General features: G+C 40.2%; 1 protein-coding gene across 1 annotated transcript in view; it reads left to right on the top strand.

The window, feature by feature from the left end:
- The window catches only part of LOC122551725 (low-density lipoprotein receptor-related protein 1-like), a 1892490-nt gene that overhangs the window by 1840976 nt on the left and 36042 nt on the right, over positions 1-15472 (top strand). The window contains exons 82-83 of the mRNA XM_043694091.1: positions 8425-8589; positions 10097-10258. Coding sequence (XP_043550026.1) covers positions 8425-8589; positions 10097-10258 — 327 coding nt within the window. The remainder of the gene's footprint in view (positions 1-8424; positions 8590-10096; positions 10259-15472) is intronic.

The following is a 15472-nucleotide window of genomic DNA, read 5'->3' as shown; positions in this document are numbered from 1 at the left end:
ATAGTTGGCATTGATTAAACCATGTGAAAAAAGTAGAATATGTTTTAAACTGCAAATATACCCAACAGCCTAATATGCATGTGCATTCCTACACGCCAAAAGTGTTGTTGTGGGAATAAAGGTAGCCAACTTTCTGGTCTAACTGGAAATGTCTTGTTGGGGAAACAGTAGGAAGTGTGTTACACTTCTACAAATACTTTCAGATTACCTGAATGCTTGCATTTCACTTGAGATGTTTAGGAGCTGTTCAGCTCCTGATCTCATTGCAACCTTGATCCAAACATGGACAAAAGAGCTGAATTCCAGAGGTGAGGTGAGAGTAACAGCCCTTTTACTGAGTGTGGCATCAAGGAACCGGAGCAAAACTGGAATCCTTTGATAAAAAGGGGCAAATTCTCCACTGTTTTGAGTCATACCAAGCACATGGGAGGTCATCTCAGCTCCAGAATATCTCTGCAGGAGTTCGTCAGGGTAGTGGCCAAGCCCCAGCAATTTTCAACTGCTCCATTAATGACCTTCCCTCCACCATAAAGTCAGAAATGTGGGTGTTCGCTGATGATTGCACAATGTTCAACACTATTAATCACTCCTCACATACTGAAGCAGTTCATGTTCAAATGCAACAAGATCTGGACAACATTTAAGCATTGGGCTGACATGTAGAAAGTAGTATTCATGCCACACAAATGCCGGGCAATGCCCATTGCCAATAAAAGACAATCTAACCACCAGACCTAAAGATTCAATAGTGTTGCCATCACTGAATCCTCCACTGTCAACATCTTGGGGGGGGGGGCTTATCTTTGGCTAGAAACGCAACTGGAATCACTATTTAATCACAAGAGCAATCAGAGCGAGAAATGCTATGGCAAGTCACTCATCTCTTGACTCCCCAAAGCCTGTTCATCATCCATAAGGCACAAGTTTGAAGTGTGATGGAATTGTCTCCATTTGCCTGGATGGGTTCATCTCCACCAACACTTTAAAAAAAAATTGACACCATCCACCCTGCTTGATGGCACTAATCCATAAGCATCCACTCCCTCCACCAGTCTAATCTACAAGATGCACTGCTGAAATTCACCAAAGATCCTCAGACAGCACCTTCCAAACCCAAGACTACTAGAAGATCAAGGGAGGCAAACACATGGGAGCACCATACTGTAAGTTCCCCTCCAAGCCAATCACCTGACTTGAAAATATATCGCCATTCCTTCGGTGACATTAGGTTAAAATCACCACCAACCACGTTCTCGAGGGCAACAAGGGATGGGCAATAAATGATGGACAGCCGGCGTTGGCCACATCCTATAAATGAAAGAAAATATTTAATGGAGGACTTTGGTTATAGACATCTATTCTTTATTGCTGTTAGTATGGTCCTTGATTATAGCAGGTAATTTTGTTTTCTTTGCAGCATTTTGATCTTTACACATTGTTTGTATCTTCTTTGTGGTGTTTCCCAATGAATTATTTGCACCAGATTTTCAATCTGTGTCATTTGAATGTGATTCTCATTCCACCTTAGATCTGTACAAACGTCACATTATTACTTCAACATCTTGAATATCTTGGGCTTCCTATTCGCTCAGATTGAGTTGTTCACTTCCTCAATTCTCTGACCTGGGGATGCATCCTTCCTTAATACCCTTTGTTGTTGGGGATTCGCCTTTGGAATGTGGGGAGATCAGACATTTTGTTTACTGTTGTCCCTTCCACATCACCTCAGCCCAAGGCTGACTTGAATTTGTCATCAACAGTTGGTCATTGTGATCTGTGATAATCTGGCTCAATTCATTTGAAGATGCTTCCAATTTCTGTCTGGTTCAACACATCCAGTCACAGCTTCCTATCTCATTTACAGAATGAAGCAAGTATTTTATTCCAATATAACTAACCTCAGGAAATCCTGCCTTCTGTTTAGGTTCTGCCATGAACTTATGAAGTCTATCAGTTTTTTCCAAGCTTTTGCTTGATGTTTTGTGGGAAACCTCTTTTATCTTGTAATTAGAGTAAGGTCAATGCAATTTGTTCTGATGTGACGTGATAGCTCCATTCCTGTGCAATCCTGCGTTAAAAGAAAATTGAGTAATTTCAATCAATGGGACAGAAATCACGTTGTATCCAGTACAGGTAAGGAAAGTTTGTATTCTACAAATAATGGTCTAAATTCTTCAATCACGTTAAAGTCAATTTGTGATGAAGAAACGCACTTTATAGGAGAACCGCCTGTGGATGCCCTTCTACTCAAGAGTGAATACCCTTGGATGAAAAGTAAAAACAGGTTATCAAGTATTTGATATGGCTTCTATTATAGTTTGCTTGCGGCATACCTTTAATATTAAGTGCAACTCCCACTGGACAATGTAGTTGAAATTTTGTGAGCTGTAAGCAATATTTTGTCAATCAAGGCTTGTTCTCAGATTATGTAGTGATACTTGTTCTCGTCTTGAGATTCATGAGATGTCCATTGGCATAAATGTCTGCATCCCAAAATGTTTGTTCTGGCATATTTATTTCTGTTAGGAAAGCTTTAGCTTTAGCTTCTACTGGAGACCGTTATACCTCATTTATCTCGTTGTGTTGTTAATTCTTTGGTCTTTTGCTTTTCTGTGTTCTTTGTTATGAATAACTCATTTTGTGAAAGCAAACCAACTTCCTTATAGTAAAAGCGTTCTGCTTTTAAAATTGGGTACTGTTCACATCCATGAGACGTTTTTGCATCACAGCATTGGCAAAGACTTTTTGTATGTGTAGTCTGTCCTGCCTGTTGCATTGGCTTATCTGGTGTGTCTTTTGTAGTTTTTTACCTCAAGAAATGAATGTATTCTTTAGATATCCTGTGTAAGCTTAATTGTCTCCTTTAAGGGTTAATCTTTCTTGCCTCCACTCACCAACTGGATAGCTTTTTCTAGAGTTAGATCTTCTTAGATTGAAATATATCTGATGATGACTGATCAGTAATACCTGCAAAAGTTCAGTCTCTTATGAATTCTGACTTCATGTCATTTCAGTCAAATCTCTTCACTGGCCTGTAGAGATCAATAAATAAATCAATTATGGATTCACTTGGATGATGCCCTTTTTTATTGAATTTTGTTAGTCTTAAGGTTGAAATAATTGTTGAAGCTTTTTTAATAGCTCTTCAAATTTGCCTGATGTTTCATTTGATGAGCAATAATGTTGTCTGGTATATTTTCAATTGTATACAGTATCCTGGCAATATTATTTCTAATGCCTTAGCTTCCTCATGTGATTGGGTACTTTGCCTTTAATTATGTTTATTCTGTAGTAATTGTCATTGTCCTGTACTTTATTTACATACTGGAGGGATTTCCTGTGCTCTGAGACTGTAATGGAGGTTTTCCCACACTTTGCTGCTTTAGTAGAGGTTTAATTGATCTTTGCTGCTGTCATGGAGGTTTCCCCACTCTTCCTGACTGTAATGGAAGTTTCCCTGCCCTTCAGAGCCTCAATGAGACTCTGGCTGTGGTGTCCTGAAAAGTTTTCTTTTAGACTACAATCACCTATTTCTTTAAATTGCATAGGACTTATCTGATCTAAGTGTATTGGTTAGCTGTTTCCTTCCAGGAATTTAGGCATTTCTCTTGTGACCCTCTTAGCTCTTTTTTAACCCAACCTCGTGGTAACCACACTCTACAGCATTTATGTCTGATAGGAACTATGGCTTTATCTTTAAGTTACTATTTTTTCAATGCCAGTCAAGGAACAAGGGATTATTGATTTTGCCTCGTACTATCCCCAATGTTTGACGAGCTCACCAATTGAACTTGGACTTATTTTCACAGACTGCTTTCACTTCATGATGCTGTTTGTGGCCTGCCTTGGAGCTGCAGAATTCTTCTTTCCTTGTGTATCTTCATAAAGATGCTTTCTGTGTCATTCCCTGATTTTTCTTTTGTGTTGAGTATTGCCAGGAGGTTGTTGGGGTTAATCACGGCGGATCCTCACCACAATGCTGCTCCACATGTTGTGTAAGGGGGAAGGGGAGGGGGATAGTGGGGTTGGGGGAGGGGACAAGGTGTGGGGGAAAACTGGGTGGAAGGAGGTGGTGGGAGGGGCTTCTTCAATGCCAAAGTTGTACAGCATTGTTGAGGATAGCCATCTTTCTGATATAGCTAGAAGAGTCTTGTTTAGGGGGTGGCACGGTGGCTCAGTGGTTAGCACTGCTGCCTCACAGCACCAGGGTCCCAGGTTCGATTCCAACCTCGGGTGACTGTCTGTGTGGAGTATGCACATTCTCCCCGTGCCTGCATGGGTTTCCTCTGGGTGCTCTGGTTTCCTCCCACAGTCCAGAGGTGTGCAGGTCAGGTGAATTGGCCATGCTAAATTGCCCATAGTGGGTTACTCATCGGTGAGGACTGGTTGGGCCGAAGGGCCTGTTTCCAAACTGTAGGGAATCTAATCTAAATTGCTAAATTGCCCATAGTGCTAGGTGCATTAGTCAGAGGGAAATGGATCTGGGTGGGTTACTCGTCGGTGAGGACTGGTTGGGCCGAAAGGCCTGTTTCCAAACTGTAGGGAATCTAATCTAATCTAGTAAACATAAGAAGTTTATTGATTATTGCAACTATTAACAGATTACAAGAATGTGATCTACATTACTACCATACATTACAATAGCTGTTCTGAGCATACCACTTTGAGGTGGCAGTGAGCTTTGACAAAGGGTCAGTTAGACTCGAAACATCAGCTCTTTTCTCTCCCTACAGATGCTGTCAGACCTGCTGAGATTGTCCAGCATTTTCTCTTTTGACACCACTTTGAGGTCTGTCTCCTATCAGCTTTTTTTTAAAAACTTTTCCCCATGTTCTTGTGACATTATCACATTGGGTGGTTCTTATTGCACTCACTCAATTACTAACACTTCAGATTATTTCTACAACACAGTCCATTGCTTGTGTTGAGGGGGAAAATTATATAGTGTTCTTATGTACTTTGATGGCTTTACTCTGGTTTTTATTGTTTCATCTCATTGTTAAATGATTCCAGCATTTTCACATGTCGATGCTCTGGTTAAAAATCTATGCCAGTGGCTAACTGTTCTCACTGTAATCGTAACCTTTGCACATCAGTTTTAAAATTACCTTTCATTAATTATATCTTTTGTTCTGAGGAGTTTACATAGATAGTGGGAGCAAGAGTAGGCTGTTTGGCCACTTTGAGCCTGCTTCATCACTCAGTAACATCATGGCTGATCCTTTATCTCAACTCTATATTCCTGCTTTCTCTCCATACTCCTTGACATGATGGAGAGAGAATGGGAAGGGGAATTGAAATAAGCTGTAACTGGGAGGTCAGGTTGGCCCCTGTGGGTCCAGCTGAGGTGCTTGGCAAAACGTGCCCTTCATTTATGTTTTGTATCACCGACGTAAAGAAGGCTACATTGGGAGCACGAGATGCAGTAAAGTGGGTTAGAGGAAGGGCAGATGAACCCCTGTCTCACTTGCAAGGACTGTTTGGGGCCCTGCATGGAGGTGAGGGGGTTGGTGCGAAAACAAGTTTTGCATCTTGTACGGTTGCAGTGGAAGGTACCGGGGGTTCGGAGGGTTTGGTCGGGTGGGTGGCATGAACCATGAGTGATGAAGGCTGTGGTCCTCGCAGTAGGCAGGAAGGATGATGAATGGAAGATGCTTTTGGTGGTGGGCTCTTGTTGGAGTTGGCGGAAATGTTTGAGGATGACATGTTGGATGCAGAGACTGGTGGCATGGTAGGTGAGGACAAGGGACACCCTGTCTATATTGCATGTTCACTACACTCCACTACCTACACTTCCACTGTCCTTCAACCAATATACTTTAAATGATTTGAATCTATGCTTCAAAAGTTATTTTGTTCCATTAAACGTAACTACATTAATTATCCTGAATAATTCAGTTCCAATTCTGAAAATATTTCCACTCCAAACTGACTTCAAGAAACTGAGCAGAGATGAAGAATTAATTAAAAAAGCTCTTGTTCTGCATAGTTTGACAACTAAATGGATGAACTCACTGAAGCACTGAGGGAATTGTAAATTTCTGATCATTATGCTATTATCTTAAGGGAAAAGATGGCAAAAGAAAGCCAGATTTAAAAAATCATCTTCTGCTCACTTGGACAACTTATTCAATTGGACTGAAAGTAACAAGATATCCTGAGCAAAATAACCAGCAAAAATGTATCCCTCATCACCAACCTACAACAAGGTACTGGAGAGGGTTAGATGGACAGATTTTAAAAAATGGATTCTTACATGAAAAGTGATGCAAATCAGGAAGATAAAACGTTACATGAGGGCCACCCATGAGTTCTCTCACTCTCATGAACACTCTGAATATGAAGTGTTTTTGTGCATATCTGCCTGTAGTTTCAATATGTCAATAAATGTTTTAAAGATTTTTTTATTGCGCTGATATATAAGCTCATTTACAATTGCATCTGGTCCTTGAAAGAGTTATCCAATTTGTCTCATTCTCCAGTTATTTCTTTGTAGCCCTTCAAGCAATAATAATACAACTAAATAGAGTTGGAGGTAATTTCTGAGATTGATGCCTACATAATGTGTCATTCTTCTGTAGCATCCAAAGAAATAATGTCACTATCGACCAGATAGCTTGCTGTTTTGAAATAAAAAAACAAAAAAAAGCTGCGAAATTTGACCAGATCAGACATCTGTGAAGAGAGGAAGGCAGGGTTAATGTTTCAGGTCAATGATCTCTCATAGGATATGCCTCTGACAATCGGCTATTGATCTAAAGTGTTCACATTATCTCTTTCCACAGATCCTGCTTCTTTGAGTCAGCTCTCTCATCATTTTCTGTGTTTTTTTTTATTCTTAATCCTATTCCTAATATATCCAACATCTAATTTTTTTTTTGTTTAGCTTATGGTACAACTGAGAGTTTGGTCAAATTGTTTTGTTTCGGTGTCAGAACTTGCTGACTTTCAGAGTTTCAATGGCACTGAGCAGTTGGCAATCGTCTAAATAATGTTGTTTGAATGATCCAAGGACAAATGTGACATGTTTGGGTGAGATGACATTGATAAATTGCTTCAACTTCACTTTTATGATTTATTGTGTCATTTCAATCACATAATGTGTCACGGCCTTGTAACGTATTCTAGTCCATGTGTTATTCTATAACGATCACAGCAATGGAAATGAAAAGTGACTTTTCTGGTTTAGCATGACAACACCGAAGTGGCATTCCAGCAGACATTTTTTGGGTGTGTATTACAAATGAGATAAAGTAAACAAAATTGTTTGGAGCAATCATATGATTCAATAAACAATTTTGTCTGTGAGATTCATTTATGAGTTATCCAATTAACCACTCTTCTAAAAATAAGTAGCATATTAGCATCTTTGTCAAACAAAAAGTTCCAATATAACACCCAAAGAGGAAATTTTGATTGAATTTGATGAGGTATTCAATCACCCAAAATGCCAAAATGAAAATAAAAGCAAAATACTGTGGATGCTGAAATTCTGAAGCAAACACAGGAAATTCAGAAGGAACTCAACAGGTCTGGCAGTGATGAGAGAAACAGAGTAACCTTTCAAGTCTGGCACAGGAAAATTCTGAAGAAGACATTTCTTTCTCCATAGTTGCTCTTCCAAGAAAGAGATGGATAGAGCTCTTAAAAACAGTGGAATCACGGGTTATGTATGGTGGTGCTGGCTCGAAGGGCTGAATGGCCTACTCCTGCACCTATTGTCTATTATCTATTGTCTACCAGAGCTGCAGAGTTGTCTAAATGAAAAAGTGAAAATTCCCTTTTGGTTCCATTCATAAAAAGCATTTATTTTAAATGGGGCTTTTTCTTTTATTATTTATAGCTATTCACTTCCATCTGTGTTCAAATGTTTACGGGTTCAAGTTTTGCTCCAATGACATGAACACATATACATGAACACCCCAGGACAGTGCTATCTCCAGGACAAGCTATTAAACTGGGCCCCCCTCTTTGCTCTCAGATGGATATAAAACATCCCATGACATTGTTAAGGAAGGATTCGGGAGTAGTGCTGACTGATACCTACCTCAACCATCACTATTAAGACTGATTTTATATATATAGGTATCATCAGATTGCTGTTTATAGGACTTGAGTGTATGAACATTGTCAGCCATATTTCTGACACTGCAACAGTGAATACACTTAAGAGTCCTTCATTAGTCCATAAAATGCATTATAAGATGTTGAGGTCCTGATAAACAAAATATGTAACCACTTTTGCGGATAATGTCTGGATGTGCCGTTTCTGTTTTATTGCAGTTTTTTTCTTTCCTTTCACAGTAAAGTTTTTTGCAATAAGATATTAAACTATTGTAAGTTGTTTTGAAACTAATATTTTGTTTCAAAATCTTAATGACTGAATGGATATATTATCAATACTTGGTCCTTTTGCTATTTTAGGAAGTACGTGTAATCTAGTCTGTATGAATGGAGGAACTTGTTTTGTGAATGAACGAGACCAGCCAAAATGTAAGTGCAAGCCTCGGTATGCAGGACAGGAATGCGAAATGGATCAGTGCAAAGACTATTGTCAAAATGGAGGAATCTGTTCTGCATCAACATTAGGTACTGTAAATGATCACCCAGTAATGAGGAATCAAATACTTAGTCTGACTGCAGACTGCCTGCAATCTATTTTTTTTAAAATATATAAACATAATTGTATGCAATGAAAAAATACTCTCATGTTAGTGAATAATGAAAACTGCATGTTAGCAATTTTTTAAAAAAAGTTTGGTTTACTTTGGGCGTTTTGTATCCACATCATAGGTGTGGGTTCACATCTCAATATTGTTGTCTTTCATGCAATGCTCTGATATATTTTTCATTTGCAAGTCTGGAAGCATTGCAATTTAAACTGAATAGAAAGGTATGCAATGTAACCCAAGACTAATCTAGCCTCAGTATTAGTACAGGAACTGTAAATTATATCTGAAAAGCAGGCAAGGACAAATAAAGGTAACAATGTGAACTGAGTACTAAATTATTTATGTTCTACAGATATTGAAGGTAATTTACAAAACTTTGTATTCTTGTAGGAATTCAGGAATTTTTTTTTGCAGTGATGTTCATGAGCCATTTCTGTCTCACTGCAGATTTGTGCAGTCTCCTATAAGACATTTGTGGTATTCCAGAAATTTCTTGTGATATAAAGCCATGCTTACGAAGCAACTTTACTAAATATTGATCTGATTACTTATAATCAAATTAATCAAATTTTGACTGCGATAAATAATTTGCATCCTGGCCATTTTGATACTTTACTCCTCAAAAGTAATCTCCCTTTACAGGCCTGTAGTTATAACACATCATGTTTAATGTCCCATTTGAATAATCAACAAAATATTGACAAATAGTCCATATGTGAAAAGCACAGCTGAAATTCTTTACTGGTTTCAAATAACTGGTTAAAAAAAAACCTAATACCACAGTTAAAAAGAAAACTGCTGTAGACAAATTGACATGCTGCACTAACCAATGAGTAATTCTACTATGTCAGTGCTTAATTGTATATAGAGCAATGCTATCACTACCATTTCATTATGCATGTTCCAGTGGAAACTTCAACATATTACCAGTATCCTGAATTTTACTTTGTAATGTATCTAATGAACCACACTGACAACTAATTAAAATTTATTTATGCACTGCAAGATCTTTATTTTCCTTCAAGTTAAACCAACTTATAATTTCCTTCTTTGGATAATGATTCATAAAAAAGGGTCAAATTCAGGTAAAAGGGTGTCAATTTGGAGATGGTGGAAGTGTAATGAGACAGGAGCCGTTGAACTTAAATTCTCTGCCACGTTCCTGTGCCTGGAACAAAATGAACTGTCAATCAAGCAGCCAAATGGATATCAGTCACAATACAACAGAAAAAAAATTGTGCTGAAGTAAATGCATCAGCACTAATTAAATAGGTTGCTGAACTGTTAAAATTGCCTAACTGGTTTAAAGCATTAGGATTGATCTAATTTAGGCTGTTGGCCCATTGCAATGCATAGTTGTATTATTGATTATATCACTATTAAAAAGGCTTTATTTTCCACATTTTTCTTTTTGATCTGTTTAGGAAAACCAGCTTGTCGTTGTCCAGTAGGATTTACTGGTCCGACCTGCAAGCAAAGAGTTTGCGACAGCTTCTGTCTCAATGAAGGCATTTGTGATGTGAACACAGGAAATCAGCCTTATTGTTACTGTCTACCAGATTTCACAGGGGACAGATGTCAATACAGTGAGTGTTATGATTCTAATCCTTTGCATCAAAAATTTGATTTGAGCTCAATTTAATAAGAGTCGACAGTGGTCTAATCCAGTTGGTGGAAAGGCAGCAAAAAACCTGCCATGATCATATCTGGAAGATCTGATAGTAAATGCCCATCAATCAACATGTCTTCAGGTTTTTCCTTGCGTTAGAAATGAAAATAAATCTGTCAAAAAGCTGCCAGTCTATTGAATAGCCAATAGTCCTTCAATCCTGGTGGCATCTCTGCGATAGGTGCCAAGTGCTGGCAATACAGGTGGCCACGAACAGCAACCAGGGATGCCCAAGAGGAAAGGTGTGCAGGCCATGCTGGTCAGGGCCAGTCATTGCAGTCCCCAGCAAGGGATGTTTCGTCTGGAGGGCATGTAAGCTCTATCAGCGACGGCAGCTTTTTTTATTGTATCAGTTCTCCATGGGGCACTGGGTACCTGATGTGGACGTCCTCCTCCCCATCTGCCAGCTTGAGGATGCAGAGAGGCCACGAAGATAAATTAACATTGGCGGTGAAATGAGACATTTAAAAATGCATAATTTGCCTTAATTGGCCTTCGAGCAGCAACGTTGGCCTCAAACAGAGACTGATTTGATCAGAGCTTAAAAATGTGTTGCTGGAAAAGCGCAGCAGGTCAGGCAGCATCAAAGGAACAGGAGAATCGACATTTCAGGCATAAGCCCTTCTTCAGGAATGAGGAGGGTGTGCCAAGCAGGCAGGGAGGAGGGACTTGGGAGAGGGGCGTTGGGAATACGATAGGTGGAAGGAGGTTAAGGTGAGGGTGATAGGCCGGAGAGGGGGTGGGGGTGGAGAGGTCGGGAAGAAGATTGCAGGTCAAGAAGGCGGTGCTGAGTCTGAGGGTTGGGACTGCGAAAAGGTGGGGGGAGGGGAAATGAGAAAGCTGGAGAAATCTGCATTCATCCCTTGTGGTTGGAGGATTCCTAGGCGGAAGGTGAAGCATTCTTCCTCCAGGTGTCGTGTTGCCATGGTCTGGCGATGGAGGAGGCCAAGGACCTGCATGTCCTTGGTGGAGTGGGAGGGGGAGTTAAAGTGTTCAGCCACGGGGCAGTTAGGTTGGTTGGTGCGGGTGTCCCAGAGGTGTTTCTCAGTCCCAACCCTCAGACTCAGCACCGCCTTCTTGACCTGCAATCTTCTTCCCGACCTCTCTGCCCCCACCCCCTCTCAGGCCTATCACCCTCACCTTAACCTCCTTCCACCTATCGTATTCCCAACGCCCCACCCCCAAGTCCCTCCTCCCTACCCTTTATCTTAGCCTGCTTGGCACTCCCTCCTCATTCCTGAAGAAGGGCTTATGCCCGAAACGTCGATTCTCCTGTTCCTTTGATGCTGTCTGATCTGCTGCGCTTTTCCAGCAACACATTTTTAAACTCTGATCTCCAGCATCTGCAGTCCTCACTTTCTCCTAACTGATTTGATCAGTGTCCACCTTATCTCTCCTCACTTTCTCCTACTGGACTGGTGAAGCCTGGAGCGGGACTGTAGCAGTAGAAAGGGAAATGTTGGACTCTCTTTAAGTTATCTTTATTATTTAAAGAAAAATTATTTAAGTTAATGAGAATGGCACCGATTCATGGCAACTTTTCACTGTATTTTACATTGAATACACATGATAATAAATTATTCAATCAACCAATCAATCATACTCAATACTGGCCTGACAACAATATGGTAATAATACTGATGGCTAGTGATCCAGAATTAACCGTATGGCTAGCCAAGATATTCCAGAACAGTTACAACACTGGCATGTAATTGAAAATGTGGAAAATGGTCCAGGTACATCCTGCCCATAAATGCAGGACAATCCAGCCTAGCCAGTTACCACACTAATAGTCTACTCTCACTGGTCAGCAAAGTGGTGGAATGTGTCATCAACAGTGGTGTCAACAGGCACTTGTTTAGCAATAATGTGTTTATTGGCATCCAGTTTGGGTTCTGCCAGGGCCACTCAGGTCTGGACATTATTACAAGTTGGTCAAAAACAGTCAAAATGGCTGAAGTGGTGACTGCCCTTGACATCCAATCAGCATTCAACTGACTATGGTATCAAGGAGCTCTAGCCTAACTGGATTTAATGGAATCATGGCAAAATTCTCGACTAGTCAGCAAGTCAGATGGTTGCGCTTATTGGAAGTCAATTACCTCAGGCCCAAGATATCTCAACAGGAGTTCCCCAGCTTGAGCCTTAGTCCCAATCATCTTCATCTGCTTCATTAATACACTTTCCTCCACCATATGGTCAGAAGTGGAGATGTTTGCTGATGACTGTGCATTGTTCCACACCATTCATGACTCCTCAGATATGGAAGCAGTCCATGTCTATATGCCAAAACACCTGGATACCAGCCAGGATTGGGCTGATAAGCAGCAAGTAATATTTATGTATTTCACATCCCAAGTAATGACTATCACCAATAAGAGAAAATCTAACTACCAACCTTTGGTATTCAATAGAATTATCTTCATTGAACCCCATACAATCGACATCAGACCTTTGTCAAGAAACTGAACTGGGCTGGCCATATAATAACTGTGGCAAGAAGGGCAGGTCAAATGCTAGGAATTCTGTGGCAAGTAACTGACCTGTTATCTCCCTCATGCCTGTCCATCATCTAAAAGGGTCGAGAATGTGGTGCTGGAAAAGCACAGCAGGTCAGGCAACATCCAAGGAGCAGGAGAATCGATGTTTCAGGAATTTTTCCAGCACCGCACTCTTGACTATACTCTCCAGTACCTGCAGTCCTCACTTTTGCCATCATCTGCAAGGTGCAAGTCAGGAGTGTAACAGAGTGCTCCCCATTTGCCTGAATGAGTGCAGCTCCTACGACACTCAAGAACTTGACACTATCCAGTGCATAATAGCAGCCCACTTAATTGGCACCATATCCATCACTTCCAACATTCACCCCATTTGCAACCATTGCATAGTGGCAACAATATATTGCACCTGCAAGATACAGTAAAATAATTCACCAAGGCTTGTTCAACATTACCTTCCAGATGCAAGACCTCTACCATCTGGAAGGACAAAGGCAGCATATGCATGGGAATTTCACCATCTGTAAATATGTTCTGATCAACACACAATCTTGACATGAAACAATACCTCTGTTTTATTCACTGATGTTTTGTAAAAGTCTTTCAAAACCCTCCCTAACAGCACTGTGGGTATCTCTGCGCCTCGAGTAATGTAGCAGTTTATGAAGGCAGCACCCCATCAACTTCTCCAGGTCAATTAGAAACAAGTAACAAATACTGACCTAACTAGCAACAACACTTTCTTCTTTTTATTCATGTGGGAAATAGACCTCTCCAGATGGACCATATCAAATTGCCCTTGAGAAGGTGGTGGTGAGTTGTTTTCTTGAATTGCTGCAATCTACATGCTTTAGGTAAATCCGTAATGTCATGAGGCAGGCGATTTCAGGATTTTGACCCAGTTCCACTGAAGGAATGGCTATATATTTCCAAATCAGGATGGTAAGTGGCTTGGAGGGGAACTTGCAGGTGGTGGTGTTCCCATGTATCTGGGGCCCTTGGCTTTCTAGATGAAAGCAGCTGTGGGTTTTCAAGGTGCTGTCTGAGGATCGTTGGCAAATTTCTGCAGGGGGCATCTTGTACACACCGCTGTTACTGAGCATTGGTTATGGTGGGAGTGAATATTTGTGGTGCCAATCAAGCAGGCTGTCTTGCCCTGGATGGTATCAAGTTTCTGTAGTGTTGATGGAGCTGCAATCATCCAGGCAAGAGGAGAATATTCTGTCACACTCCCGACTTGTGCCTTTTGGTTGGTTGACAGGTTTTGAGGAATCGGGAGGTGAGTTACTCACTGCAATATTCCTAGCCTCTGATCCACTCTCTTCACTATTTTTTGTGTGACTAGTTGAGTTTCTGGTCAATGGTAACTCCCAGGAAGTTGATAGTGGGCGATTCAGTGATTTCAATACAATTGAATGCCAAGGGACAGTGTTCATATTCTCTTTTATTAAAGGTGATCGTGGCCTGGCATTTGTGTGGAATGAATGTTTTTTGCCACTTTTCATCGCAAGCTTGAATACATCCAAGTCTTGCTGCATTTGGACATGGACTGAGGAGTCATGAATGATGCACAACATTGTGCAATCATTGGCAAATATCTCCAATTGTGATCTTATTATGGAGGGAAGGTCATACACCACATAAAAATGTTGGAAGTGAAGTGTCTTTCTTAATGGGAAGGTAGCAGCATTAATAGCTGCACATAATTTTTAACTAATGGAAAGAAACGTAAATATTATACACAGTACAGAGGTCATCACTGACAGGCTTATGAAAAGACATTTAGAAAGACAAATTCAGTGATGCATGGATTAAGAAAGACAAAAATGACTGAGGTCCATCTGCTTTCATATTATCCTGGCAAGTCTAAAGAAGGATCACTGGACTTGTCCACAGATCCTGCCAGACCTGCTGAGTTTCTCCAGCAATTTCTGTTTTTTGTTTGTTTCAGATATTCAGCATGTACAGTTCTTTGTTTTGTATTAAAATATTAGAGATGTTGAAAATTTAAAATCCAAACAACAAATGCTGGAAACATACAAACATACGAATTAGGAGCAAAAAAAGCACCATTTGACCCCTCTACCCTGTTCCACAATTCAAAATGATCATAGCTGATTTGATTGTGTCTTCAACTCCACAATCCCATTTACCTCCAATAACCTTTGATTCTTTTATTAGGCAAGTATACTTATTCATTCGAAGAAATATAAATCTCAGTCTTAATGGAAAGACTGAGTAATGTAAGTGCTTTCAGGTTACTTTGGTCTGTACTCAAAACTAAATATCATGATTATCACCTTTGCTCTTTTCCAAGCATTTAAACCCTATCACCCTTTTCTCTGCCATCAAAGGTCCTATTCTTTAGCTGCTCTTTCATTCTATCTTGAGCCTCTAATTCTTCCTCCTGCTCAGTGTTCACTTACTGTAGCCTCTCTGGTGTAAAGCAGTCTGAGACACATCTCTATATAATTGAACAATGTAGATACTTTAGGGATTGTTGTTTTGTACAATTCTGGAATAAGATTTGAGATGAGAAAAGTTTCCACTCCACCTCTTTCCAAAGCAGCTAATCTGTGTCACTATTAAGAATATACTTCAAAGAATGTATGGTTAGGATGAGATTGAAGTTC

This window comes from Chiloscyllium plagiosum, chromosome 7 (assembly GCF_004010195.1).
Source record: "Chiloscyllium plagiosum isolate BGI_BamShark_2017 chromosome 7, ASM401019v2, whole genome shotgun sequence".
NCBI lineage: Eukaryota > Metazoa > Chordata > Chondrichthyes > Orectolobiformes > Hemiscylliidae > Chiloscyllium > Chiloscyllium plagiosum.
The sequence above is the reverse complement of the archived record's forward strand: the minus strand, read 5'-3'. Positions and strand labels throughout refer to the sequence as shown.